The 26,986-nt window shown below is 37.5% G+C and overlaps 1 protein-coding gene across 1 annotated transcript in view; it reads left to right on the top strand.

The window, feature by feature from the left end:
• col4a1 (collagen type IV alpha 1 chain) overlaps window positions 1-26,603 on the top strand; it is a 53,271-nt gene extending 26,668 nt beyond the window's left edge. Inside the window, 49 exon segments of the mRNA NM_001177472.1 lie at window positions 628-672; window positions 771-815; window positions 2,012-2,074; window positions 2,159-2,212; window positions 2,344-2,370; window positions 2,452-2,526; window positions 2,662-2,724; window positions 2,869-2,904; window positions 3,002-3,040; window positions 5,132-5,221; window positions 5,337-5,372; window positions 5,448-5,507; window positions 5,613-5,648; window positions 5,735-5,779; window positions 5,892-5,924; window positions 6,092-6,152; window positions 6,277-6,312; window positions 7,693-7,839; window positions 9,514-9,597; window positions 9,680-9,763; window positions 10,497-10,567; window positions 10,667-10,858; window positions 12,648-12,816; window positions 13,160-13,252; window positions 14,752-14,856; window positions 14,938-15,035; window positions 15,294-15,444; window positions 15,592-15,705; window positions 15,873-16,040; window positions 16,577-16,666; window positions 16,752-16,904; window positions 17,183-17,281; window positions 18,249-18,338; window positions 18,687-18,826; window positions 19,346-19,472; window positions 19,661-19,741; window positions 19,890-19,988; window positions 20,421-20,471; window positions 20,559-20,744; window positions 20,841-20,974; window positions 21,113-21,185; window positions 22,115-22,186; window positions 22,275-22,403; window positions 22,505-22,603; window positions 22,678-22,890; window positions 22,981-23,158; window positions 23,241-23,355; window positions 24,262-24,434; window positions 25,230-26,603. Of these exon segments, the coding sequence (NP_001170943.1) occupies window positions 628-672; window positions 771-815; window positions 2,012-2,074; window positions 2,159-2,212; window positions 2,344-2,370; window positions 2,452-2,526; window positions 2,662-2,724; window positions 2,869-2,904; window positions 3,002-3,040; window positions 5,132-5,221; window positions 5,337-5,372; window positions 5,448-5,507; window positions 5,613-5,648; window positions 5,735-5,779; window positions 5,892-5,924; window positions 6,092-6,152; window positions 6,277-6,312; window positions 7,693-7,839; window positions 9,514-9,597; window positions 9,680-9,763; window positions 10,497-10,567; window positions 10,667-10,858; window positions 12,648-12,816; window positions 13,160-13,252; window positions 14,752-14,856; window positions 14,938-15,035; window positions 15,294-15,444; window positions 15,592-15,705; window positions 15,873-16,040; window positions 16,577-16,666; window positions 16,752-16,904; window positions 17,183-17,281; window positions 18,249-18,338; window positions 18,687-18,826; window positions 19,346-19,472; window positions 19,661-19,741; window positions 19,890-19,988; window positions 20,421-20,471; window positions 20,559-20,744; window positions 20,841-20,974; window positions 21,113-21,185; window positions 22,115-22,186; window positions 22,275-22,403; window positions 22,505-22,603; window positions 22,678-22,890; window positions 22,981-23,158; window positions 23,241-23,355; window positions 24,262-24,434; window positions 25,230-25,311 (4,704 nt within the window). The 3' untranslated portion in view covers window positions 25,312-26,603.
• Window positions 26,604-26,986: the final 383 nt, after the last annotated feature.

The following is a 26,986-nucleotide window of genomic DNA, read 5'->3' as shown; positions in this document are numbered from 1 at the left end:
AAAGCAAAAATTTTATATGAATATAATTGAATGTTAAACAATTGTACAGGCTTCTGCAATACTTAAATCTAGGACAAAGAAATACACGAGGAGTTCCACAGGGCTCCGTTCAGCAGTTCAACAATTCACGCTCTGTTATTTTACATTTCCTTTTCATGGTTTTAACGTGGTTCACTCATGATACATCTGTGAAAATTTCACGTACAGATCGCATCTTTTCTCCCTTATATTTAACCTATATTCACATATGACCAATGTTCATCCGCACAATATGCACAAAATGTACGTCGTGGCTGTGTGATGCAGCCTTCAGAAGCAATACAAATGGATGCTACCAAAGTCTGATGAAATAAATGCTTCCTGGCATTTAGACAACAGCAGACCCAAAATCTGTTGGATCTGTTTACTACATTTTATTTACCTTGCAATACGTGCAGCTCTTTGTCAATCTGAATCCTTTTACTTTTGAGTTGTGCCACAAATTTAAGGTTTTAAGTAACCCCTAAAAGGTCCAATGTCACAACATATTTGTTCTGTTAAGGTATAGTTTTTCATTTATAAAAAGGTATTTTAGCTTTTTAATCTGTTTCTTGGTAAGAGCTAATCATGATGTAATTTGCCTGATAGGGGGATCTCGGTGAGCCTGGAGCTCCTGGACTCAAAGGAGTGCGGGTAGGTCATGATTCCTGCTAAAAAGCTGTGCTGAAACTAAGACTTTCAGTGATTTCATCAATGTTATTGCTGTAATATGTATTATTGTGATATTGCAGGGTCCTCCTGGTCTGCCTGGTTTCCCAGGTCACCCAGGGCAACCAGTAAGTATCACTGATGAAACCTTGGATTTTTTTTTGATTGTGTAACACTTTTATTTGTGATTTAAACAGTGTTTTTATAAACATTTTATTCAGACCTCTAGGACATGTCCTTATTTTGCCTAACATTTTTTGAAGCAAATGTTGCTCATTATGGAAAAAAAACAGGAAAAATCCATCTTGCTCTCCATTGCTCTTTTGTAGTTTTAATATGCTTCCTTTATGTGGTTAAATGTTAAACAAATATTTTTAAAGACTTTTTTTTTCTTTAGTGAAATATCAGTTAAAACTAGATACATTTGTGCAATATTCTGTTTTTTGTGGTTAATTTGGATTTTTCAAAACATCAAACATTCAAAGTAAAACTTTTTTATGTGACTTTGAAGTCGATTTTAAATGTTTAAGAGTCAAACACTGGCACAAAATTAAAATCTGCCATTAAAGAATTGTAATTCGAATGAACCTTCTGCCTGAGAGTTCTCTTTTTGCAGAGGAACATTCTTTGACCTTACTGGGGATTCTGGGTTTTCCCAGAGAAGAACCTTAAGATTCTGGTAATGATGAAGTTCCCCCATGAAACACTCTAAGATTCATGGCTCTGACAGTATTTCCATGTGTCAAACATCTAATGGGCTTAAACTCGACCCGTCCTCTGAGGGCGAGGGTGCACTAAACAACAGAGAGCAGCATCAAACCCAACATTAGATGTTCTTTTTTTTTTAATTGAATCACATGAGGATATTTTAAAAAACAATCAAAGCTTATCCATCTTCAACATTATTATCATGCAATGTTGAAACAACTACAGAGGTATATACAAACCCAATCAACAATCTCAAATCTTACACAAAAAATAAAGAAAAAAATCAAATTAAATTAAAATAAAATAAAATAAAAAGTTTCATGGATATGGAGAAGTGAAAATAAGTTAAAAAAATGAATACTGGTTTCTGGTGCGCACTACTTTCTTCTCAACTTATAATTCCCTTTAGGAGTTTCATATGAGGGCTTTAGTCTAACACCCTAAATACATTTTTTGACACATTAATCTCCATGCTGTTCAGTATTCCACCACTAGAGGGCATCCAAGGGCTATACAGCATGACTTAATGGTGAAAACCCTTACACCCCAATGAGAGGGGTATCAGAAATGTTCTCCGAAAAAAAACATTGATGTGAATTTTTTTCTGTTGTCTTAGGGCATCAATGGGCACGATGGTCCTCCAGGTCCACCCGGTATCCCAGGATGTAACGGAACTAAGGTAACTACAGTCTCATTTTATTCTTCAAAAAAAATATTTGTTTAATTTTTGTGTTCATTGATGGTCATGGTTTTTATGTTTCAGGGGGATAGAGGAACAGATGGATTTTCTGGTTTTCCTGGCCCTCAAGGACCTCCTGTAAGTAAACTTTACCTGTGGGATAAACATCAATGACCCGTACAAACACCAATAAACAATCAAGAATCATGTGGCCCAAAGTGGATTCCTGCTCACAACTTCTAAATATATCTTTTTGACACTTCTCTCAGGGAATCCCAGGATTTCCTGGAATGAAGGTATTCTTAAATTCCCATTTTAAACATTTATTTGGCTGTTTTTCCAGTTATTCAGTATAACGAGAGATTTGTCTCCCACAGGGAGACCCCGGTGGTGTGATTGGGTTTGTTCCCACGAAAGGAGAGAAGGGGTATCCTGGCTCACCTGGACAACCAGTACGTGTCATTTATATGTTTCTGCACATGTGGTTCTGTGTTTTTAAAACAAAAGGAGTCACAATTTAAAGCATCATGTTCAATCTAGTTTTTATTTTGTGTTTAATTTCATTTTATTTTGTGTTTTAATTGCAGGGAGCAATCGGTTTTCCAGGACCTGTCGGACCTCCAGGGCCCCGAGGATATCCAGGGTTAAAAGTGAGTCTATCCTAAAAGGCACATGGTTTAAATCTAAAATTTCTAAAGTACCGACTTCAGGTAAAAACCAGCAACTAAGAAAACAAACAAACACATAATTCCATTTCCATTATCTTTGATCAAATACTTATATACGATTGGCAGGGAGATGCTGGCCCGCCTGGTCCTCCTGGAGAAAAAGTAAGAACACTTATTAATGCAATCATTTATTATTGTTTCTTTATTAATATGTCTTTTTTTGGCGGAGATGTGACAGGAACTCTAACTTTTTCTGCAGGGTGACAGATTGGCTTTTGTGAGCGCAAAAGGAGATAAGGTGAGTTTGTTTGTTAAATACATATAAATTAAAACAGTTGATTAAAAAATTTGATGGAAAAAGTCTTTTATTCTGTTTTTGTACAGGTTTATTACTAAGTTATTTTTTTCTGAACTAAAGATTCTCCTCAAACATTTTGACGTCTGTCAGTTAAAAAAATAACCAAAACTAAACAAAGATGGGTCAGGATGTGGTTTAATCTGTTTTTCTTCCTTAAGTCATACTAGACATGAATCATCCCACTATTTACTAAGGGATCTGAAAAAAATAATTAAAAGTAAAAGGTCGTCTATTTAATCTTGCTGCATCTTTTATACACAAACTATTTTATTCTCTTTTTGCTTTTCATTTTACAGAGAAAAGAAATGAACACAACACTCAAATAAAAATAATCCTCATCAATTGATTGGAAATATGGCAACTATTAGATTGGAATTGATTTATCTCAAGAAGTCAAAACAAAAAAAAAAAACAAAAAAAGAAGAAAAGCAAAAGAGATATGAATCTATAGCTGCATAAAACTTAAGATGATTTGTTTGAAAATAAAATAAAATCCACATACACACAGACGTAAATGAATCCATTATAAATACTCCTAATCAGAAATAGACACATTAGTGCTTCTACATACAAAACAAGACACGTTGGATCCATTAAATGTGAAGTTTGTCAAAACAGTTTAGGAAATTGCTTGAAAAGTAGTTGGAGGAAGAAAACGTATCCTACCCCTAAAATTCTTTATTTACCATTTTCACCTTTTTTTTTCATTTTCTTTCATGTTCCGGTTTGTATTTATTCTTATTTGTTTATTTAACCCTAGAACACTTTGGCTATAAAATGTTACACCATCACTTTTGCTGGATAATTTCTACCCGATATAATATACCCAACAAAAAGCACTTAAATAAAAAATAGATAAATCATGACAACACATGATAAATTAGAGTGGTTTTCTTTTATTTTCAACTGTAGCATGTGTTTAAAATGAAAAAGAAAAACATGGGAAGTTCCTAAAAAAAAGCTCAAAAATTACTGAAAAATTCAGAATTTGAGAACAGAAAATTCCCCAAAAATAATAAAATGTTACTAGAAACTTGGTCTTTGGTCCACCCATTCCTGGGACATGTGAGACTTCCCTGGTGAAGGCGCAGACTCCCTGACATGCGACAGATTGAAATTTATGTAAATAGTTTATATATGCAAGGATTTACAAACTAATAATCCCTTTAAATAAATACTTTTAAAATGTTTTACAGATTAATAAAATTAGACATAGTACTAAAAAAATGAAGGAAATTGGCAATTTTATGCAAAAGAAATCCCCTCTATACATCCATTAATCCCTTTATATAAGATGTAGATATAAAAAAATATTAAAAAGTAAAAGAATAAAACCCATTTCTCTGCAGCCCCTACCATCTTTCTTTTCCACCTTTTACGTCCCTTCATTGAAAATCCCATTTGTGTTTAATGAACCAAAAGGAGTTGTAAGTGTAAACAGCGATTAAAAAAACCCTACAGTGTTTTTTCACTGTCTGGTCACAACTAAGATCTTTTTCAAATCGCTGTTTTTTTATCTGCTCCTGATTCTTCACAATTTGAGTAAAGAAATACTGTTTCAAAAACAGTTGTCGTCATAGAAGACTATTAAAATTTTGCAGAAACAATTTTTACTTATTACAGTTTCAGTATCAGGATGGTGGGCTTGTAACAAACTGGAGTGCTTAATAATTATAATTAGTTGCATTAATCTTTATTTATTTATTGATTTAGGTCAAAGTCAGTGTTCTTGTCACAGTTGAACCAAGTTACAGATGTGGTTATTATGTTAAATGATAACAAATATAATTCCATTATAAAACTGTTCACATCAGATGATTGTTTCCAAAATAAGCTTCCAGACAATTTCAAAATAAAGGCATAAAATAAATGTTCACAAATGTTATCTTTCTTAACTTATCTTATCTGCCTTTGCTGACGTTTCTGTTTAAGAAGCATATTTGTCTTTGTTGCTGACATTTTGCCAAATACAGAGGTTGACGTTTGCCTTTTTGTGTGTCTGTGTGTGTGTTTTTATTTCGATGTTTGTAGGGTGAACCGGGACTCCAGGGCCCACCCGGTCCCCCCGGCCCTTATCAGGAAGCAGAAGGAACATCTACAATCATTATAAAAGGACAGCCGGTACATATTTATTCATTAAAAAATGAAAAAAAAATTGTTCATAAATATATTAATCCAGCATCTCTGGTCACACAAATGTCAGGCCATTTTGCTTCATGCTTTTATTTTTCCGTAGGGTCCACCTGGAGATCCCGGTGACAGAGGAGAAAAAGTTAGTGTCCTGCTTTCAAGTGTTTTGCCTTTTGTTATTGTTTACTGGGGTATTTATTTGTTTGTTTGTTTGCAGGGCTTTTGCCTCCCTTATCAGCATGGGATTAAAGGTGAACCAGGCCAACCTGGACCAAGAGTAAGCAGCAGTATCTCAGATGTCAATTTTACAAGATTTGTCTGTTTAATAACAATAGAAAATAAGGAAGTTCCCTAACAAAACTCAATATTTTTTCAAATTCAGGGTAAACCTGGAAAAGATGGCGAGGACGGTCAAAGGGTAACACGCATTAACTAAATTTACCAAACTGGTTTTAACTTTTTTATTTCAAAAAATGAATTATTTACCTGGAACATATTGTGCAGGGGGAGACGGGCTATCCTGGGCCTCCAGGATTCCCTGGAACCCCAGTAAGTAATTCAAAACTCAATAGAGGCTCATCTTTAAGCCTTTAATAAGAAAATGTGTGCAGCTCAAAAAAAGGGTCATGATTCCATTAGTAAAATCTGTCTTTTAATGTAGGGGCAAAAGGGGGATCAAGGACCACCAGGATTTGTAAGTAACAGTATTGATGTGGCAATATTGAGTAGATTTTTAGCTATGACGATAATTTCTTAATTTATTTCTGTCTAAAGAGTGTGGTATTTATCACTAAAAATCATTTTCAGAATGGCTTTTGGGTACATACCAGTGTAATGCAAAACCCAAAAACCTGTTTTTAGGGCGAAGGTGCACCTGGTCCACCTGGCCCACCTGGTCTGCCAGGATTTCCAGGCGAAAAAGGTAAACTGATGTTAATAAAGACCATCAGGTGTTTGCCTGCATCATCAGAAATAACAGTCCCTTATACATTGAACCTATTTTTAGTAATCTCTGGGAGTTTCATGTATTTTCTTCTCCCCTACAGGTTTTCCTGGTCCACAAGGAGAACCGGGTCCAGCAGGTAAACTACAGCCGTTCTTCACTGTGCAAATGTCTGTTAGACAGGTTTATTTCCAAAACAAAACAAAGGGAGTCGATGGCGTTCAAAATAACAGAACTTTAAGGTTTAAAAAGATGTTTTTGTTAATTTTGTTTACATTATTCTGTTTCATATTTTTCTAAAATTGTACATTAGGGCTTTAGTTCAGCAGCTATTTTGTGACATGGAGTTAAATGGTAAATGGCGTATACTTATATAGCGCTTTTCTTCCTGCAAGGACAAAGCGCTTTACAGTCACAGACCCATTCACCCAGTCACACACACATTCACTCACACATTCACACTCTGGTGGCCGCTCCGCTGCCAAACACAGGCGCCCGCCCACCACCAGAGGCAAGGTGGGGTTCAGTGTCTTGCCCAAGGACACTTCGACTCATGGGCGTGCAAGGCGGGAATCGAACCTGCAATCTTCTTCTTCTTCTCTTTAGCAGGAATTCAGTAAACACACATTTTCCTAACTTCAGTCACAAGGTTTAACAAGCCTGACAGTTGTTGGAATACAAAAGTGTAGAGCTGAATATGTAACAGTGAGTTAACCATTAAAAGCATCATTTTTACTTCTGTATGTTGAATTATCAAGAAAATGAAAAAATAAACTTTTTGTGGGGTCGCCATGAAAACAAAATCAGACAAATGTCTGTTAAAAAGTTTAAAAAAACTTGAGATGTATTTATTTTTGTTTTAAAGTTCGGTGTCTTTTAATGCTGATGTGGTTGTAAAACGCCACATAATAATTACTTACTGAAATACCCTTAGGTTGGTTTTCATGGAAACTTTAATTTTAGAAATCCCCATATGCGTTTGAGTGGCCAGTCGAAAACAACAACAACAACACAAGCCCCCTCTCCAATAATACACACATTTAGACTCCAATAAAATCAAAACAGTAAAAAATAACCACCTTTTTACAGTTTTATAAGCAGAAAGCTAAAAAAAATAAAAATCTGAAAGGGCTTTAACTCTTGCCTTTTCAGAAATTACTTTTTTCTGCTAAATTGGACTTTTTAACATTTATCAGTGGGAAATGGCTTCTGGCCAAAACTGCCCCTCCCCTGGTCATTTGAGGAACTGCAACATTTGTGCTTCTTTGTTTTCAAACTTAAGATTTGTGTGGGATTAGCAAAAATTTTGTTTTTAGCAGGATGTCTTTTTTTTCAGAAATACAAAATTCTATAATTCATGAACAAAAATATATTATTACTGTATTTTAAACGTCTGACTTACTGGTTCAATGGTCATCTTTGTTTTTGCCAAAATTGTTAGTATATTAATTTGATAAAAAAAAAAAAAAGTTTTCTGGGCTCTAGAAAAGCCACCTTTGTGATTTCTTTTCTGCTCTAGGTCGTCACATTGAAGGACCTCGAGGAGAACCGGGCCAAAAAGGCGATGTTGGGCAAAAGGGTGACAGAGGGGTATTAGGAGAGTCTCTTCCTGGACCACCGGGACAACCAGGGAAAAAAGGAGAACCTGGACCGCCTGGCCAACCTGGTAAGGCATCACCTAGTCTGGACTCTATCGTGTTCAGTTGAAACCAGAAGTTTACATACGACACATAAAAAAACACATATGCTTTTCTTTTTCACCGTCAGACATGAAATTAAAGTATACTTTTCCTGTCTTCTGTCCTGTATATGTCAATTACAATTAACAAAATTGTTTCTATTTGCTACATGTCAGATTAATGAGACTAGGGTTTTCTTTAGAACATTTTTTATTACTTTTATCAAAGTCAAAAGTTGACATTCATTTTATTAGTGTTTGGTACTATTGCCTTTAAACCGCAGTACTTAGGTCAAACGTCTTGGATATCCTTCCACAAGCTTCTCACAAGGTTTGGTAGATATTTTGGCCCATTCATCCAGACAGAACTGGTGTAACTGAGCCAAGTTTGTAGGTTGCCTTGCACGTAAAAGCCTTTTCAGTTCTGACCACAAATGTTTAATAGAATTTAGATCCGGGATCTGTGATGGCCAGTCCAAATTATTGACTTATTTCTCCTTAAGCCACTTTTGTACATAGTTTGTACTTTTTGCTGCGGGTCATTGTTCATCCATTTGCGCCTAAACTTCAACTTTCTGGCTGATTTTTTCAGATGTTGCTTCAATATTTGCACATACTGTTCTTTCATCATGATGCCATCTATTTTCTGAAGTGAACCAGTCCCTCCAGCAGCCAAACACCCCCACAACATGATGCTACCACCCCCATGTTTTACAGTTGGGATGGTGTTTTGAGGCCTGCAGGCTTCCCCCCTTTTTCCTCCAAAAAAAACGATGGTCATTGTGGCCAAACAGTTCCATTTTAGTTCCATCAGACCACAGGACATGTCTCCAAAAATGAAAGCCTTTATCCTTGTGTGCATTAGCAAACTTGAATGGCTTCTTCCTGACAAAGCAGCCTTTCAGCCCATGTCTGTGCAGTACTGGTCTCACTGTTGATTATAACTCATTCTTACCATCTTCAGCCAGCATCTTTACAACATCTTTTGCCTTCATCCTTGGGATGTTCTGGACATATTGGGCCAAAGTAGTTTCATCTCTGGGACACAGAACCCGTGTCCTTCCTGAGCGATAAGACTGTCGACTGTCCCATGATGTTTTACAAACACACTAGTGGGCTTTAAATGTGCCCTAATATAGATCCACATATGTGTTTCTAATGAACTCAAATGCTGTCAATAAGCGTATCAGAAGCGTCCAAAGAGATGACATCATCATCTAGGGTTGTTTAAAGGCATAGTGATCTTAGCATATGTAAACCTTTGACTTTGATTAAAGTAATATAACCTTATAACCTATGTCTCCGGTTTCCTCCCACTGTCCAAAAACGAGCTTCATAGGTTAGTTGGCAACTCTAAATTGTCCATAGGTGTGAATGTGAGTGTGAATGTATGTGTGATTGTGACCCTGCGATAGACCGACTGCAATAGGTGAAGGCACGGGACCAGCAGCCCCATGACCCCGAAGGGAACAAACAAAAGAAAAAAGAAAGAAAGACAACTGTAATTGACCTAATACAGGAAAAGTTTACTTTTATTTCATGTCGGACGATGAGAAAAAAAGCATGTGTGGTTTTATGTGGTGTATGTAAATTTCTGGTTTCAGCTGTATTATGTGTCCAAAACTTTTAATAATTACATTTTTTTGTTTGTGATCTATTTAGTTGATCCACTGGCATGTATCCTTGCGAAGGGAAACTCTGGTCCACCTGGACTTCCTGGTTTACAAGGGGAAGAAGGACAAAAAGGTGAGAATTGTTTTTAAAAAAGTATTTGCTGGACTACATTTGTGCAATAATGCTTTAACAATAATTCTTTTTTGGATTTCAGGTGATAAAGGAGACACGTGTGTTCACTGTGAGACCAGTGGTATAATTGGAGAACCTGGACCCCAAGGCCCTAAAGGAGATCAAGGTGAGTGTCTATCACATGCAAAAGAAAAGTACTGCTAACCCATTACCAAATCAGTTCCGCTGTGAGACTTTTTACAAATTAAAAAAGTTTTGGAAACAATAGTACATATACCATGCTTATGAAAGATCCACTTAAAAAAAAAAAAAAAAGATCCACTTCAGAGAAAATAGTGTTTTTTGGTGTTTTTTAACACGTACTTGTGGGATTTTTCTGATGATAGAGGATATATATTAAGAAAATTTGGATAAATTCCTTATCCAAATTGTTGTGAATCAGGAGCAGATAAAAAAATGCTGCTTGAAAAGAAGCTTGTTTGTGACATAGAAACAATGCCGGGTGGGCCATATCTTGTGGCTCCACTCTGCCAGCGGTCCCGTACACAACTCAAAAATCAATTTCAAATTAACTTCTGCCACTCTGCAGAAACTATGTTCTAGAAAATGACAGTTTTTTTTATTTAAATTTTGGCTAAAAATGGCCACTTTGAACGGTTGAAAATAGATCAAAAGATGATCAGAGTGGGTTTTTAACACTTCAGAAACTGTAAAAACTTCTACAAAGTTATGAAAAAAACTATGCACTGTGTTTACATCTGTGTAAACTTTGAATAACAGGTAAAACAAACCCAAGTCAAGGAACAAAATCTACTTTTATACCATTTTAAATCTGTTCTTTCCCAAAGCGAACTAACTCAGTTCTGTGCACGTTAACTTTATCCCATCTTGTTTGGCAGGACCTCCTGGTCCAGTTGGCAGCAAAGGAGACAAAGGTCAAACCGGACCTCCTGGAGAAAATGGAAGACCTGTAAGTAAAAACTCTTCATTCACAGGATTGTATTATTTTTTTATTTCTTTGAGTAAAATTAGATGTTTTATAATGAGTGATACATTTAAATCTCTGCAGGGTTCTCAAGGAAATCCTGGATTAATGGGAGCCCCGGGTGCTGTGGGTGCACCAGGAGATGTTGTCATTGCTCCTGGTCTTAAGGGGGAGAAAGGCTTTCCTGGTCGTCCTGGTCTGCAGGGTCAGCCTGGCCTGGATGGACTGCCAGGCAGAGACGGCCTTCCAGGTCAGCCCGGCCTCAAGGGAGAACCCGTAAGTGCACGATATAGAGGACAGGAATCAGAAAATGATGACTACTATGGAATTGTTGTGAAATGATTGGCAGGCATCTTTACTTCCCTGCTATGACAAACAAATCCACATTTTTATCATCCTATTATAGAAACTATTCAGTCAAATTAAATGCTGTGGAATAAAGAGTGAATCGCATTAAAAAGTAATTTAATACTATTTTTTATTTGCCAAATATTACATAATATTTTGGAAGCGTAGCTCAGTGTAGGACTGCCACGCAGGAATCCTGGGTTCCATCCCCAGGGTGTGCAATGAGCAAAAAAATCTGTTGCCTATCTGTGTCTTGAATGTATGGGGGTCGGGGGTGTTAAGAAGGGCATCTAGCGTAAAAACCCTCTGCCAAACTGCCTGTGTGGATCAGTGAAAGCTGAGGCTGACCCCTAATGGGATAAGCCGAAAGGTGAACAAAGAAACAATAATTTAGAAGCAGTGTGCAATAAAGGATCTTTTTCTTTCCCTTTAGGTTTTATCTCACTGGTCTGTAACAAATACAAACAGCATTAAAAGATTTCCCAAAAGGTTTTCAAGCATTTGTAGGAGTTCTTGAACTTCCTTTTGTGAGTAAGTTGGCATTACACATTCTGGAATTATGAGCAAATATTCTATTTTCAATTACAGTTAAGAAAAAAATTGTTTTTAACCAAAACCTTGTGCCCCCTTTCCACGTTGAATAGTCGGGTAAGATACAATGACTAGAAAGGAGAGGAGCGACCGCTGAGGTCAGGTGGCCGATCAGTTTTGTTGAGGAGATTTGAAGGGGGCTTACCAGCTCTGTTGTTTTCACTGCTGAAACTTGCCTTTCTGAACAGTGATTAAAAAAAGTGGGAAATATGAGACAGACATGTTAAAAATATCCAAGAAACCTTTAGTGGAGCTGAAGATTTGATGGTCACCTGTCAATCAAAATGTGTATATCCTTTGTAACGAGGTACACACTAATGCATTCTCAGGGCAAGCTTTTTCAATGTTATTTTCTGCCAAAAATGTTTATACCCAATTGGAAATCAAGTCATTTTTGTCAACTGACTTGATTTTGTACGACACCAACTAGTGGTAACATTATGAATTGATGTCTGCATCATTTGTGTTTTTGATTTAACTTCAGTTTAGAAGTCAGTGTTATTGCTTGTTATCATCCTAAGAAAAGTGGTCAAAACATGAAATAATTTAGAGAGATTTAGGTCACTTTTAATCTGGAAAAAAACTGTATACTAACTAGTGTGATCATTTGAGGCTGTTTTAAAGGCATCTCGGCACCTTAAGGTTACTGATTATACTTTTTTTTTCAAACAAAGCATCTGAGATTAAAATTTAGATTAACAGTAGCTCTTTTTATTTATTTTTTAAGGAATTGGATTTACAATGAAAATTCTTCTATGAAATCTTTCATAATTGCAAAACATGTTAAATAATTGGGCCTTTTTGGAATGATCGGAACTGGATCATTATCTTTAATAATAATAAATAAAAATATTTTCTTTTTTTTTTAATTCAGCAAAATATAACTTGGATTTGGAGTTTTGTGGATCCCAGGAAAACTCTTTCTTTCCAGTAATATTGAAATTAAAAAAAAATTGTTCATATTTGTTCAAGCTAAACTGAAGAACCTGTAGACGTTGGACACATGGAAGCTGCTGAAAATTCGGAGATGAGATGAAGACCATTATCTTTGCCTTGTAGCACAGCGTGTCATATCACTAACATCAAAGGAAATTTGACCATCTATTTCTTCTTTTTCTTCTTTCAGGCTAAAGAAGGCATCAAGGGTGAACGCGGACGAGATGGAGAGCCGGGTCAAATTGGACCTCCAGGTGAAAGAGGTCCTCCAGGTATAGCAGGCTTTGGCCAACCTGGAGAGCGTGGCGATAAAGGCGGTCAGGGAAGACCAGGAACTCCTGGAGCTCCTGGACTTCCAGGTAGGAATGTGAAGTTTGATAATACACAAATTTTGGCTTAGTTTAAAGACCCAGTTAACCAATAAATCAAATGTTCCCTTTTGATGTTCTGCAAAAAAAATGTTCTGCATTTTTTTCAAGAAAAACTATTAATTTTATTTAAAAGGTTTTTCCTGGCTTGAATTTGAGTAACTAGTTGTTAAAATAAAACAGATTTTGAGACCAATGGTAAGGTTTAACTGTAAATTGAATCATAATGAAGTAAATATAGGAATTTGTCAGTAATGCCTGGTCCTATAGTTTACACACATACAGATTACAGAACATTTTATTTTAAAATTGATCTTTTTCTTAAATCTATTAGGTCTAAAAGGTGAGCCAGGCAAAGGAGTGAGCATTCCTGGACCTCAGGGAGTACCCGGACCACGGGGAGAAAATGGCTTACCTGGAATTCAAGGTAAAGAATTTTATAATTACAAAATGTTGAACTTTGAGCTGCAACACAATTAAATCAAAGATGACAGAGGAACAAAAGGAAATTGGAGAGCATGTGTTTGGGGATCTATAATGTTTTCCTAGTGCTTACTATGTTGAGAACAGATGTGGAGGTTTGCTTTGGAAAAGAACAGAACAAAAATTAGCTAAACGTGTGATGAGAGGGACCAGGAGTAGAGGAAAAGAATATGGAAGAATTTAAGTCTTTGTAGTCCAACAGTCCAGCAGCATAGATGTTCTGCAAAAATGAAGAGAAATCTAAAAGCAGGTTAGGAAATACTAAAAAAAAAAAAAAAAAAGGATTTTAATCAAAAGATTTTCCAGAGATTTGACACAGTTTACTGAGGAAAAGACTGGATGCTGAATGACTACATGTTTAGAGGTGGAATAGCTGAAAGACAAAACAAAAATAATTAATTGCTGTGGTAAAAAAGTGTATAAAAATGGTTTATGTGGTGGAAGAACAACGCAGAGGCAGAAGTTAAATAATTTGCAGTAAAACTCCTTGAAGAGAACAGCTGAAGTAAAAACTCTCCTGCAGAGAAAACAAAAGGTCAATTTTAGCAAGTGTTCACATCAATCGCGATCAGTTAATCACAGAAAAATTACAGTGTTTTTTTTTCATCCAATTAAGCTTATTTTAATCTTTAACTATTGTCATGCTCTTAAATATAAGAAACAAGAGTCCATGTATTTAACTGCTTGAACGTTTAATTTGAACTCGGCTGAAAACGCGCCTTAACGTCACTCTCTATACGCCGTGCCACTGCTGTGACGTCGTCAATGTGCAACCCAAAACAAAGCCAGTTATTATCTATTCTGTAAGGGATTATAGTGTTTTTTTTTCAACCCCCTCAGATCCTGCAGACTGTGCAAGGGACCCATTAGTGATATTCATGTGAGAAGAGTGCGCCTCTTTCTTACAGCCTGGCTGTTAGAAACGAAGAAATTAGACAACCAGAATGTAGTTTGTGTAGACATCCTTCAGCGTCCTGTATCACCTGCACACTCCACACGTGTAGCATTTGCGTGCGGTCAATAAAGATCCAGTTCTCACACCTTACTAACGGCTAGAGTGCCTCATTAGGGCACCGTACCACAGCATTACCCGTACGTCAAAGGTATGACGTCACATATTCAATTTTCATGACGTCCCTTGAGGTGGCCTAAGGAGCCACAGGGGAACTGCAAGACATACCTGGACTCCCCTAAAGATGCAGCTGCTCATCTCTATCCTCCAAGGACCCGGACAACCCAAAAATCTGTGGCACCTGTACAGATGCATGGCACCAAGGCTTATTACTGATGAAGCAGATTTATGAGACACTTCAAGAGTTTAGAATCTGTGTTTCTGTGATTGTGGAAATGGAATGAGCATCAGAGCAGATTATAATGCAGGACAAGTAACCTCAGGCAAAGGTGTTGGGTATTCTTTACTATGAGAATTATATTTGATCGAAGGTGAAAGAGGATTACAAGGGGACCCAGGGCTGCCTGGTTTTCCTGGAGACAAAGGAGAACAAGGACCACCAGGAATTGGATTTCCAGGCCCAAGTGGTCCCAAAGGTGATTTGACTTCAAGGTGAACATTTGGATGCAATCCAATCCATTTGATAGAAATAACAAATACAAATGTTCTGGTTGAAGGGTATAGTGGAGCTCCTGGAGCCCCAGGATTACCTGGAGAGCCAGGAAGACCAGGGAAGGATGGCTTAACTGGACAAGCTGGTTCCCCCGGGCAAAAAGTATGTTTCTTTTAAAACAAGCAAAAGGGTATCCTCTGTGTAACTTTCCACAGTTTTAGTATAAATATCTCCAAAAGCCTCATCAAGCACTACTAAGTATTTAGTGTATGAAAGAGCTATGCTTAAATATCAAGTGTATATGCAAAGAAAGTAATTGTATTCAACCTGTATTCTGATCATTTTATATGGGGAGACACATGGATGGAAAACAAATCTCGTATTTAAAACTACACTACCTCCTACTTCTAACCTGTGCAGGGTGAACCTGGCCGAGGTCTACCGGGTCCTAAAGGTTTTCAAGGGCCCCCAGGAATTACTGGATTTCCGGGACAGAAAGGAAACATTGGTTTGCCTGGTATTCCTGGACAAGAAGGACAGACAGGACCACCAGGACCTCAGGGTCTCAAAGGTATTTAACATACTTTACAGTGATGGCAGTAAAGCTCTGGTGAATCTATTCATGGTCTTATTGTTTAAACGAAAAGAAAAAAACAGCAGAGCTTGATAGATGCTGTGCATTTTTTTTATATTTGATTTTTTTAAATTTTACTAATAGGTGATATTGGCCCTCCTGGACTTCCTGGGCAGACTGGTCCACCGGGTGCTCCTGGAAAAGGCTTGCCTGGACCTCCTGGACCACAAGGACCACATGGAGAGCCTGGACCACATGGTCAGTAACAAAAATAAGCCCAGGAAAAATAGAAATGTGTTGATTGTGGTTAAAAAACCCCTGCAGAAATTAAGTAATATAGTTGAAGAAAGTATTAATATTCACTAACTTGTTAAGTAAAACCTTTTCAAAATGCAAAAGTAAATTTTACTGATAATTTTCAACAGGGAGGGAAGGCATAAAGGGAGATAAAGGCTTTCCAGGTACTCCTGGTCTTGACATGCCTGGGCCTCAAGGAGAGAAAGGAGTCCCTGGATTCCCAGGCATCCCGGGGGGTAGAGGACTGCCGGGCCCACCGGGCTCAGCAGGCAGAGACGGACAAATTGGAACCCAAGGTAAGACTAACCCACACCACTCTGATTGAATATGTCAGATTTAGAATATTTGCGTGTTCATTCCAAAAATAAATTGAATAAAGACTAAGACTTATACGGACAAGAGACTTCAATATAGAGTAGATCTGTGCTGGACCTGTTGAAATGTGAAGATCTTTGAAAAACCAAAACAAAAGATAACATTTGAAAAAACAAAAAACAAAAGATGATATTAGTAAAAAAAAAACATTCCTAAGAAAGCTCTTGTTTACTTTGACGGGAAGAGTTACGTCCCATTATCTTTTTCCATTGTAAGAGTAGTAAAGATTTTGGAACCGATTTGTTCATCTCCACTTGTTTTTTGTTCAGTTGAAAATTTTCCCTCCGTCATTGGCTGTTTTCCATTAATAGATGAGACAGAATTCTTTTCCAAGAATAAAATTAAGACAAGGCTAAAAAGTTGTCAGACGACAACTCCAATTCTTTCCTGCCTGATCGCTTTTAGACCTTATTTTATACTTCAATAGCTATAATTGTTGTCCTCTAATGTCTGGCAGGTCGGAAAGGTGAAATGGGCAACATGGGAATGCCGGGAGTACAAGGATTTCCTGGATCTCCAGGTTTACCTGGATCTCCAGGTTTGAGAGGTAAGACATTAAAACTCATTCTGCTTCTACAGTACCACTTCCCCAAACAGATCTCCAAACCTTTCTGTTCTATTATTACCAAAAGGTGATCCTGGATTTACTGGACCAAGTGGAGAAAGTGGAGAACCTGGACCTAAGGGTGAAAGAGGAGAGCCAGGTCTACAAGGTCCCCCTGGGGAAATGAATGATGTAGATATGGAGCACATGAAGGGGGAAAAAGGAGACACTGGAGATAGAGGTATATTGATACAAATAAACTACTCTTCTATCTATCTATCTATCTATCTATCTATCTATCTATCTATCTATCTATCTATCTATCTATCTATCTATCTATCTATCTATCTATCTATCTATCTATCTATCTATCTATCTATCTATCTATCTATCTATCTATCTATCTATCTATCTATCTATCTATCTATCTATCTATCTATCTATCTATCTATCTATCTATCTATCTATCTATCTATCTATCCATCCATTAATTTAAATATATGTTTATTTTCACATCAGGCGACCCAGGTGTATCAGGAGATCGAGGCTACCAAGGGGTGCAAGGAGACCCTGGAATGCCTGGAAAGGATGGAGAACCTGGATCACCAGGACAACCAGGTCGCTAAGAAACAACATTCATTCAATCATCTCTGCTACCCAAAAGACATCTTTGTTTTAAAATTCCACGTGTTTGCTATAATTTACATGGTTTATAAAATAAAAATCTGTGCCATCAGTTACTAACTCAAAATAGTGTTTTAACTACATCAGTTGAAGTTTTTTTTAATTTTTGTTTATTTTCCATAGGCTCAGAAAAAATACAGGATACTCGCACATTTATTTAGTTTCATTACCAGATAACATTTTGTTACAAGTTTACTAGAATTGCTGTTTCAAAAACAAAAACAAATGTTAGTTAGTATTTATATAGTTAGTTATTATATAGCCCCTTTCACAAAACAGAAGTCACAAGGTGCTTCACAAGTTTAAAAATAAAAAACATCAAAACATAAAAGACAAAAACATGAACCGTGTAAAACAATCATCCCAAACCCAGACAAAATCTGGATCAGTTGAAATGCTTTTCAAAATAACAAGTTTTGAGTTGACTTAAAATATTTCACAGAGTCAAAAAACAATATTTAACGGCTATCTGAAACTAAATGGTCTTAAACATTTATCTTGGTTTAATCTATTACAAGACAGTTTGTTCTGTTTTAGAAAAATGTCAAAGTTCTTTGGGTCATGGAGATGCGGTTTTTTTCTTTGAAAGTAGTTTGCTATCTCTGTATCTTTATTTGGCAAGCCTTGGTGGTAAAGTAGCATTGGAGCTCTTCGATTTTTTTTGTTTATTTTGTTTAGTTTTCCACTTTTCAATACATTGTTTCAAATACATGTATATTTTGGGTTTAATTTGTTATTATAATTGGAAGGGTTTTTATTTTGCCCTGAAAACTGTTGTAAGGTTTATTTAGAAAAAAAGGAAGCATAGATGAATTTAGAGCATATATTTTAGTTGCAATGTGCTTTCCCATCCACATGGAATTTAATATTTCAACGTTTGCCTTGATGCCACTGATATTAGGTGACAAAGGAGATCGAGGTTTTCCAGGAGAACCAGGAAGCATGGGACCTCCTGGACAAAAAGGCTCTTTGGGAGAAATGGGTATTCCAGGTAAATCAAAACAAAGAAAATGGATATATAAAAAAAAACACTTTACATACAAACGATGCAAAATGTTTGACCATTTTGTTTTATTAAACTTTATTTTTCTGAACTTTTTTAATGGATCATCCTAAATGAACCTCAGAGTTCAAAATCTTATTGTTAATGTTAAAAAAGAACAACAAAACAAATGTGCTAATTTGATGGTAAAGATGAAGTAATAGACACGCTTTGTTGTTTTACCGAAACTATTGCAAATTTGATAATAGTTTCATTTTTAACAAAATTGTTGAGACTATTTGTATTTTATAAACATACTGTAACAGTTTTTTTCTCCTTGTGTCTTTGTCTCTGCAGGTCCAGCTGGTCCAAAGGGTACTAAAGGCGATTTTGGGAGACCGGGACATCCTGGATTTAAAGGTCTAGATGGTGAAAAGGGAGACACGGGGTCACCTGGTGAGCCAGGCATCGGCGTACCAGGTGTCCCAGGACAAAAGGTAATCCAGTCAGTAAAAATATCCATGTCACAGAAATGAGGAGCTGTGCTTGTTTTCCCTTGTTTTCATGCAAGGAAAATGACCCCAAAAAAAAAAAAATCTTAACGAGAAAACAAGCTTAAATTAAGATTTATTTAAAAAAGGTTTTCTGTAAACCTTGATGAAAAACACCACAAAGGACAAATGCAATCTTTTTTTATCTATAGGTTTCATGTTAGACGGCAATTACTGAATTTCCTTTGAGTCTCGTTAAACACTGTGCATCATCGCACACAGATGTTCTACCTTCTCATTTAGGAGATTAGCCTTTTTGTATTGACATCCAGTCACTGGGATGAAAGGCTTTTAGCTGTAGGTGTTTTCTTTTTAAATATTCCTTGCAAAGCCTCAAATGTAACAAAGTTGTAATTGTGAATATTGTGTATTAATTAAATATTGGTTTGTCGTTGTGCATGGTTGATTCAGATTGGTTTTGCCCTGTTTTTAATTGGCATAATTTACGTACTTTCACTCATATAGGGTCACACCGGTGACCCGGGAGTCCCGGGGTCTCCTGGAGAAAAAGGTGAAAAGGGTTATTCAGGAATGCCTGGTTCTCCTGGAGTTCAAGGACCCAAGGGAGACAAAGGAAGCATTGGGTATCAAGGTCAGAGTTTGTCTGTTTTGTCTCCTACATTCTGTCCAGAAAAACAATTAAAGCCTTGAAAAATACATATAACAATTTCTTAATGGTGCCACCTTTTCATCTTCTACCGCTCATCCGGGACCGGGTTGCGCGGGCAGCAGTCTAAGCAAGGCTCTTAATGGTGCTACCCTTATGTGCTTGTTCCACAGGTCAAGCAGGCAGACCAGGAGACAAAGGTGATCCTGGACTTCCTGGGTCTGTGGGAGAACCAGGTCGTGATGGACGACCCGGTAAGTTGCACAACGTTTTAAGTAGTAAAAAAGATTCATACAGTACCAAAACCTTGCAACAATATTTAATCGTTTTTATCGATTCAAAACAAAAATGAACTATATCTATGTGTATACATGAACAGTAAGCAAACTTGTTTTCCTTCAGGCGAAGGTGGTCTGCAGGGGCCTTCAGGCCCCAGGGGAGATAAAGGTGAGCCTGGAGAGGACGGAATTCCTGGATCCACTGGGGAGAGAGGAGACCCAGGTAAACAAGAAAAGATAAAGATACTTTATTGATCCCAAACTGGGAAATTTGACTGTTGCAGCAGCAGTGTCCAGCAATAGTTTGTACAACAAATAGCATAAACAGTATAAAAAAGATACATATAGACATAGAAACACAGACATACATCAAATGAGAATAAATACTAACAAAAGCCTTTTTGGGCTGCCTTGCTGTTCCTCTGAAATTTGGCTTAAAAAAGGCTTTAGGAATTACTTATAAAACAAAATTCTTTTGACAGATTAAAGTTAAAGTTGATTTACTCTCTTGAACCATGTTTGGCCAAAACCATACCCAATATTTTATAAAGTAACACCTCCTTGGCATTGTTAGACTTTTTCTGTTAATTATGGCTTTCTATTGAACGAAATCAAAAAATAAAAATTCTAAGTAAGTAATTGTCCTTGTATACAGGTTTGCCTGGTCGGGGTGTTCCTGGACCTCCTGGAGAACTTGGTACCAAGGGTCAGTATCTGTTCATTATCAAATAGTATTATCTAATGACACTCAGTCTCCAATGGACCACTAACAATCTTTCCGTTTTCTCTTCAGGTGACAAAGGTAGCTCTGGTCTTCCTGGGGCCCCAGGTAATCCAGGTGTCCCTGGAATCAAAGGGGACAAGGGCTATCCAGGTCCACAGGGACCGCAGGGAGAGACAGGGGAGCGAGGTCTTCCTGGCATTTCTTTGCAGGGACCTAAAGGAGACAGGGGAGAAACAGGAAATCAGGGAGCACCAGGTACTGAAAAATCCAGATCACTGTTTTACAAGACCTTCTGTCAAAGAAATTTTCAGGGAAAGTAGTAATTACATTCATGTTATATACCAAAAACAGGACCCAAAGGAGTGATAGGAGAAGCTGGCTTTCCAGGCAGAGATGGTGAAAAGGGCGAGAAAGGCAGTCAAGGTCTTCCTGGTTTCCAGGGAGAAACGGGACACAAGGGCGACCCTGGAGTTCCTGGACTTCCTGTATGTAAATCAGGAGGAGTTTTCTACTTTTTGACTAGTGATTTATTTAGAATATACTGGATATCAATAGGAGAGACTTTACTGCTGCAAGAGTTTTTTGTTTCGTTGGTTTTCTTAATGCTTGTGTGATGCTTTCAGGGTCAAACTGGTCTTCCAGGTATTGATGGCCAGAAGGGTGAAAGAGGACTCCAAGGTGTTCCTGGTTTTCCAGGTGAGCCCTGACTATTACACACTGTTGCCCAGAGTATGTTGCCTACTGCACATGTATTTATTCATTAATGTATTTACAAATTAAATGTATTTATTTCAATTTGATGAAATAAAAACTAAACAGCACAAACAGAAGTACAACAATTAAGGACGATATTAAAAAATTGAAAAGGGGTTTCGGATAAGATTACCGGTACTAAGATTAATTCCAAGCCCCTTTTTCAATGCAGTCCAAACTTTATTTATACAAACAGTATCTTTACAGTTGTACAAGAAATAAATAATCAATTTTGGTCAAAAGTTATCTTTTTAATTCCCTTATATCTAATTATTATGTCAATACGTTTATGGATTGACAGTTTTTATTGACTACCCAGCAGTTCTTCCATATCTTATAGCGTTACACTGAAGTTTAGCGTTGTTCTCACAGCTGGTTTAACATACTTGTTCTTCTAAGACTGTATTTCTTATCTCTTAAATGGAAGAGCCTTTTGGTTACTCTTATGTTTTAATTTTTTATTTCGAACATGATTCGAATTATTTTGCAATCAACCAGGTCTCCAGATTTAAATGAATTTAATTAATTATTAAGCAGTGAGTTAGTTTTATTTTATGACACGAAAAGCATGCACATTTTAAAATATTTAAATAAAATACTATATAAAACTTATTTATATATTATCGTTTTTTTATATATATATCATTTTTATACTATCAAAGGCTAAAAAGCTGACATAATACTTTCAATAATGTCATAAAAAATGGGAACAAGTTCAGTTGATTTTCCTGGTTTGATGAAGCTTAAATGAAAGCAAATGTAAAAATTCGGTTGGTTTATAGGAAAACGATTGCAATGATATGAACCACAAATGGGATTTTTGTTGTTGTTATGTTGTATTATTAACCAAAACAAATTAATATCAATTACAGGTACAAAGGGTGAAATTGGAGACATAGGGTTCAAAGGAGAAGTGGGGGACAGGGGTTTCCCAGGACTAAAAGGTACAGAAGAACAAAATACCAAAGGTTACCATGAACGATGTTAATGTTTTTTTCTTGATGCTTAACAATAAAAATGTGTGTGCACCAGGTGGTGAAGGCCCGCCTGGTCCTCCTGGCCCTCAACTTTTCATAAAAGGAGATGTTGGGGCTCCAGGAATTCAAGGCTTGCCGGGCCCTCAGGGGCCAGCAGGGTTTCCTGGACTGAAAGGGCAGCAAGGTAACATGTGTCACATTTACTGTTTCTTTCCTGAAACTTCTTTCTCCAGGTACCCTGACATCTTAGTTCCGTTTCTCAACTATGTTATGTTGTTTCCTTAGGGATAACAGGTTTTCCAGGGCCCAAAGGTGACAATGGAGTTCCTGGTTATGATGGTCTGCCGGGAGCTAAGGGAGAGCCTGGTCTGCCAGGACCTCAAGGTAAAACATTTGAACGATTAAAATGTCTCTTATTGCCTTTTCTTTTTTAATTTACTAATGTTTGATATATTTAGGTCCCAGAGGGTATCCTGGCCCCCCAGGACCAGATGGAGTTCCAGGGCAGGTGGGTGCTCCTGGCCCCTCATCCATGGACCATGGCTTCCTGGTAACAAGGCACAGCCAAGCGGTTGAGGTACCCCTCTGTCCTGGGGGAACCAGGCTCATATATGATGGCTACTCTCTGCTCTACGTGCAAGGCAATGAACGCTCCCACGGACAAGACTTAGGTGAGAAGCACCACAACAAAAAAGGAAGAAACTAGAAATGAATGACGGAGGAGATGATAAAACAAAGACAACTTATCTTCTGTGTTACAGGAACTGCAGGCAGCTGCCTCAGGAAATTCAGCCCCATGCCCTTCCTGTTCTGCAACATCAACAACGTTTGCAACTTTGCCTCTCGCAATGATTACTCCTACTGGCTCACTTCGCCGGAGCCCATGCCCATGAGCATGGCACCTATTACAGGGGACAGCATCAAACCCTTCATCAGCAGGTCTGACAGCCTTTCTGCTGTGTGTGCTTCATGTTTGTGTGCCCCCCCCGAGTCATTGTGTGGTGCACTCTTCTTTGCACAGGTGTGCTGTATGTGAAGCCCCAGCCATGGTGATAGCAGTTCACAGCCAGACGATCAGGATCCCAGAATGCCCCGAAGGCTGGGACTCTCTGTGGATTGGCTACTCCTTTGTGATGGTGAGTCATGCTGATTAACTTTTGGCTGTTCATTGTAAAATTTGCAACTCAGAGACATCACAAAACAACTTTAATACAAAATCCAGATTTTTAGACGTCACAAAACATTTTCAGGGATTCTGGACTCACAGCTGGCCTTTAAAGTCCCATCCCAATCATCTTTTGATTTATTTTAAAAGCATCATAATAAAAAGCGGTCTTTTTGTTATGATTGTGCCATTTTTAGCCAAAAGAAAAAAGAAAAACTTGTGTTGTTTTCTAGTACATAGTTTCTGCAGAACGGCAGGAGTACATTAGAAATTCACATCTGAGTTGTGGGTGGGACTGTTGGCTCAGAGCAACCCCGCTCCGGCTTCCTCTCCCACCAAAAACACAATTTTAATTCAGAGTGGCTCTTTAAGTCCTTGAAAGTTGTGGAATGAGACCTTGAGCTCTTGCAAAGGCTTCAACTCAGACTATAGACTCCAGCTGGCCTGTTCATTTCTCACAAAAAAAGTCTAAGTGCAACATTTTACAAAGACTGTTTGAAAGAAATGTCATGCAAAAAAAAAGACAATTTAAGTTTTTAAGTATTTCATTAAATGAATAAAATCATTTATTTGCAAATGGTGAACTGGAATTAAAAATGACTAAGAAATAGACTAAGAAACCTATAGTCGAGATTAATTTATAACTCCTACTTTTCTAATTTCATTTTTAAAATTATTTTGATTTAAAAAAAAGATTTCCTTGAACAGAAGACAAAATCATGGTTGAATTCTGTTTTCTGTTGCAAAGATACTTAGCAAGATTTGTTAACAGGATAATTATTTGGATTATGGTTATCTATTGAATTTTATGACTTTTAAGCAGTTGATCTAAACCGTTGTGAGATGTAAAAGTGTTTGATTGTTTCTCCTTCTGCAGCACACTAGTGCTGGTGCTGAAGGTTCGGGACAGGCTTTGGCCTCTCCTGGTTCCTGTCTAGAGGAATTCCGGAGCGCTCCGTTCATCGAGTGCCACGGGCGAGGAACCTGCAACTACTATGCCAACTCTTACAGCTTCTGGCTAGCCACCATTGAGGACAGCAATATGTTTAAGTAAGACAAGCAACACACATTACATTAGTATACCAGTATCAGTTTCTTTAAGCCTTATGAGCTAACAAGATTTGCGCTGCAAATTTATGTCTGTTGCCTCCGTTTTGACATGCTACAAATTCACTGCTCGACATAAATGTATTCATGAACCTGCCGTTCCCGCCGCATGTGGGAGGAGATACTGCCCAAAGTATTTAGCCTCATTGCTACATGAGGTTTTTAATTCCACCCACTGATTACATCATCAACGCTTCACGGTCTACAGCTGACTTCCTGATTGGTTGATGTGATGCAAATTGTTGGCAAAACTAAGATATTTGAACTCTGGAAACATTTTCGACGCTCAAAATGCGCTGCAGGGCCTCTGATTGTGTCTGTACATTGACTTAACATTGAAATTGGCCGTGCAAATCATCTTTGGTGTGAACAACTGCCCGTATGGGTGGATACGGGCTGTCTGCAAGAGGAAAATGGGCAAACCTGCACGGGACACACATGTCGGGAAGCACTCAGTAAAGTGAACATGTTCAAGTACACTTTTTTTCTATAAGCCAGCTGCGCGCGATAGGTTGTAGCAAACACGTATACAACACATTGGGGAGAGACGCACACCCAAAAGCCTTCAGCACCCCTCCAGGTACGACGGAGACTTTAAGTAATTACAAACTCTAAATGTTCTACTGATGTAGTGAATAAAAATCATTCAACCAGACTTGCGGGACTCCCTTTTTTTAAAACATAATTTGACAAATAAGTACGACCTTCTAACCTTTCTATTATCCCTTCTCCTTCTAGGAAACCAATCCCGACAACTCTTAAGGCAGGCGAACTCCGGACACAAATAAGCCGGTGTCAGGTGTGCATGAAGAGAACTTAACCCCCAATAAAACAAACAAACAAACAAAAACAGAAAAAAAAACAACAAAGCCCTTTAAACAACAAGACATGCACCGGTGTTCTGGCTTTACTTCCTGTCTTCAAAGGATGGTGCTACTTCCCTGCTTTTTTAAGAGGAGACGGATGGGAGGCGTGGGATACACAACAGCCAGAGATTGAACTTTACATGACATAGAGACCAAGCGGCCTTTTGCTCCATGCAGAAAGCATGTTTCCAAAGAATGCCACCCAGTTTACCACTGCACTGATTTCACGCCCCAAAACGGGTAAACTCGGGTTCATTTTGAAAGGGCTGTTTGTGTAAGTCAGGTGCTATTTTTACTTTTTTTTCCTGTTTTTCTTTTAATCCACAGAAGCCACACAATGCCATCATATAACTACACGTTGTTATAGATTTTCTCACCTTGTAATATGTTTAAATCTACTAATGAAAAGACTGGGACTTACCACTGCTTGTGTCAAGTGTCAAACCACCGCAAATTTGCAAAAAAACCAGCAAAAAAACAAAAAACGGATTTACACCAGTCACTCTGATGTAGATAAGATGCATTCCTCCATTACAGTTACACTTACCCCTCCTCAGGTTATTACTGTATTACTTTGTGTGTCATTAAGCCCATTTTTATTATTTATAAGAATATGTTGGACTTGACTTTATTTGATATTCCATGTATCCAAAAACAACTTTTCATTGTGTGACAGCCATATTAACAGCACTGAAGCAGAAATTGACAGGTGTGTGTGCGTGCGTGCGTGTGTGTACATATGTGAATGGACTTAAATGGAAATCATATGTTTGCAAAGTCTGCATACATATATAAAATATTACTGCACACCCCTGTTGTTGCTTTATCAGTAGCAAATGAAGGTGAAGATGCTGAAAAAAGAGGAGTCATCTTTTCTTCACTGTTAAGTAGAGGTTTGATGGCAGCACCTCATTTGTCATTTATGCTTCCATAGAAATGCACATGTATATATGCTATTACTAACCTGTACTCTCTGTTGTGCCTGTTTACTGTTCCCATTTATGATTTCCTTTGTTTAAACACATCCTTTGAAAGAAATGCCATGAATGATTCACGTTCAGTGCCTTTCCAACTTCAAACATTTTATGAACTCATCTGGTTATCATTTCTATCAGTATAAATGGTCAGAATCAGGTGGGGTTATTTTCACACAAGTTGATTCTGTAAAGTTTTTTGAAATCCATACTTTTCTGTTATTGTCCCTTTTTAGAGATATTAAAATGTTGGAGGTGTACTTACACTGACTACAGCTTGTTGTGAATCTCCATTTTTTGCTGAATGTTCATGTAGTTTTAAAATTTTAAAGGTATTAAATACAGAACAAACTCATCAAGAAATGTATTCCAGTAAATCAGGCATGTCCAAAGTCCGGCCTGTGGGCCAAAGGTAGCCCGCATTCAAAGTTCTACCAGTGTGCTAGCTCCTGTCAAAAAATCAACTATAATTTCTTGATTGTGATTGGCTAAATTATGTTATCAGTCGTTGTAAACTTGTGGCATCAACCTGTGGCTACTTTACCCTCAAAGCCTTAAAGGCCAAACGAGAGCAATTATTTGTTTCTGTGATGAAAACCACAGTTTAAATAAGATGAACTATTTGTGTTATATGTCTGTGATCATGAATAACATG

Source organism: Oryzias latipes, chromosome 21 (genome assembly GCF_002234675.1).
Source record: "Oryzias latipes chromosome 21, ASM223467v1".
NCBI classification, from domain to species: domain Eukaryota; kingdom Metazoa; phylum Chordata; class Actinopteri; order Beloniformes; family Adrianichthyidae; genus Oryzias; species Oryzias latipes.
Note: the sequence above shows the minus strand (reverse complement) of the source record. Positions and strands in the feature narration are given on the sequence as shown.